The sequence below is a fragment of the Plasmodium inui genome, assembly GCF_000524495.1.
Source record: "Plasmodium inui San Antonio 1 unplaced genomic scaffold supercont1.10, whole genome shotgun sequence".
NCBI lineage: Eukaryota > Apicomplexa > Aconoidasida > Haemosporida > Plasmodiidae > Plasmodium > Plasmodium inui.
In genome coordinates this window covers 116458-118885 of record NW_008481844.1, presented here as the reverse complement: position 1 = coordinate 118885, position 2428 = coordinate 116458, and the positions used below count along the sequence as shown (strand labels likewise).

General features: G+C 44.1%; 1 protein-coding gene across 1 annotated transcript in view; it reads left to right on the top strand.

The window, feature by feature from the left end:
- Window positions 1–1167, top strand: part of C922_02732 (hypothetical protein) — a gene marked incomplete at both ends in the record, with an annotated part of 1930 nt that extends 763 nt beyond the window's left edge. Inside the window, one exon of the mRNA XM_008818331.1 lies at window positions 5–1167. Coding sequence (XP_008816553.1) covers window positions 5–1167 — 1163 coding nt within the window. The remainder of the gene's footprint in view (window positions 1–4) is intronic.
- Window positions 1168–2428: the final 1261 nt, after the last annotated feature.

Here is a 2428-nt window from a genome sequence, read left to right as displayed (position 1 = left end):
AAAGGGAAGGACGGCGGAGTGGAGAAGGCTGGAGCGCTTCGCAGCGGGAGCAGAAGCGGCGAGGCGAAAGACGTTCCGAAAGACGTGCCAAAGGAAGATGCCCCAGGCAAAAGTACCAACGAGGAGTTCTACGACCAAATGAAGAAACAGCATGAAGAAGAAAAAAGTGCAGACATGAATTTTCTGAAGATACTCTCCATTGGATCATCCGTCTTTATGCAGTTAGTATTATTCCCTTCGATCTTTAAAATAATAAAGAAGAAAACGACCGGAGAGGTGGATGGTTTACCCTACGTCGTGTTGTTGTTTTCATCGTTCCTGTGGTTGGTGTATGGGATGCTGCTGAATAACTCCGCCATCGTCTGTCCCAACTTAGTAGGTCTCGTGTTGGGAGCATTCTACTCCCTCATGTATCATAAGTATTGCAAGAACATGTGGCTAAGACAGAAGTTATTTTCCTATTACAAGATCTGTGGGTTCATATGTTTTCTGCTTTACGCGTTTTTATACGTCTTAACATATGAGCAGTATGAACTGTTTGTTGGATTCATGGCATTCATTTCGAGCATAATCAACTTTGGTGCTCCTTTGTCGTACGTACAGATAGTGATTAAAAAGAAGAACTCTTCACTGATCCCGTTGGAAATAGCCACAGGGAGTCTGGTGTGCTCCTTTTTGTGGGTAACCTACGGGTTCACCATCAAGGATGGCTTTGTCATCGTGCCAAACCTCTGTGGATTTATCTTAAGTCTGTTGCAGATAGCCTTAATTTTATTATATTCTAACAAGGAGGCCATTGTTAATTACGACGATGGAGACATAGTCGATTTTGTGAGTGACGGTGGAGGAATTCGTGTCAATAGGAACAACCGCTACTCTCCTACAGAGAATCATATTTTTTTGAACGAGTTTAATTTGGACGAAGGTAGCAAAATGGGGAGTGCCGAAGTGTTTACGCGTGAGACAAATTATGGAAATAACGGAAGCAACAGTAATGTCAAGAGTGGGAAGAATGTGAATGGTTCCTTTTTGGACTTGTCATATGACGAGACTTCTCCCCTTACGGGTGCCAATTTTGGTAGCGCCTTCGCCAACGGGGGTCCGCCTCGCCAGGGGTACCTCAGTCGCTCCGGCACCGCGCAGCAGGACTCTCCCCTCACCTTCTGAGCGCCGCCCATCGAGGGGGGCGTAGCGAGGAAGCATCTATTTATTAACTGCGACCCTGAGGTTTCTTTCCTCCTTTTTTTTTTTTTTACCGCCTTGCCCATTTGTGTTTTTATTTTCTTTTTTTTTTCGTAATTGTGTTGAGGAGAGGTTCCATATGGGTTTGCCCCGTGTTTCTTTCGCCTTTGTCCTTCCATGGGACTACCTAGGGTGTACTTTATCCCCCCCGCTTCTCTTTGATGGCACAAAAACTCTGTGCTGATTTTTCTTTTTTTTTTTCTAATTTGCCCCTATAAGTGTTTCCCCCATCCTTTTGTTTGTGTTATGAATTTTTTTCTTTTTTTTTTCCATCTATCTTTTTGCAATTTTGCTGCCACGTTTCCTGCTTTTCTTTTCCACTTCCCTTTTTCGTCTGTTCCCTTTTGATTGCTCCTCCAGAGGATGCAAGACATGACCCATGGCGCTGGGTAGGTGCACACGTCCACGTGTTACGCGTGGATGTAGGTGCTTTCCCCCCGCACCGTCGTCCCAATGCGCGTTTGAGAACAAACCGGAGTTCCTCTCTTGCTTTCACGGACACCGCCGTTTTATCATTCCCATTTGATTTTACACCAAACTGGCTTTGCTGCTGCAGCGCAGTTTGAAGGTAGCCAAAATGGTTCTATTGGACCGCTTGGAGATGGCCCAAGCAGGTTTTATCGCGTCGCTTCGAGATGGCCAAGCTGGTTTTATTGCTCTATTTCATACCTCGTGATGGCAGCCGTTTGGTTTATTTTTGTTCTTCCCACTTAGCGCTTGAGCGCGCGAAGCTATGTATGGGGTAGCTACCCCGTATGTACAGCTATTAACACTACGGGGAAGTTGACATATGGGTCTCTCTGTGATGATATCGCCGCTTGAGGTTACTCTTCCATGGATGAGGAATTTTATTCTATGTTTTTTTTTTTCTTGTAAAATGGGAAGTAACCCTTCAGAGTTGTACCCACGTGACGTACAAAAGAAAAAGGAATAAATAAAAAAAAATAAAATAGAAAAAAATAAACTAAAGTAGAAAAAAAAAAATAAAGTAGAAGAACAAAAAAGGAAGCCTGGGGGGTGCAAAATGTACAAAGTGTGAAGTGCACGTGAAAAAATAAACGAATGAGAGGGTGGAGGAACGAATGAGGTAAAAATGAGCTTGAGGAGCCGAGTGGGCACTGTTGGGAGGGTCAAAAAAAAAGTGTTGGTAGAACAAATCTTAAAAAAGGAAGCGGCAAGGGGTGAA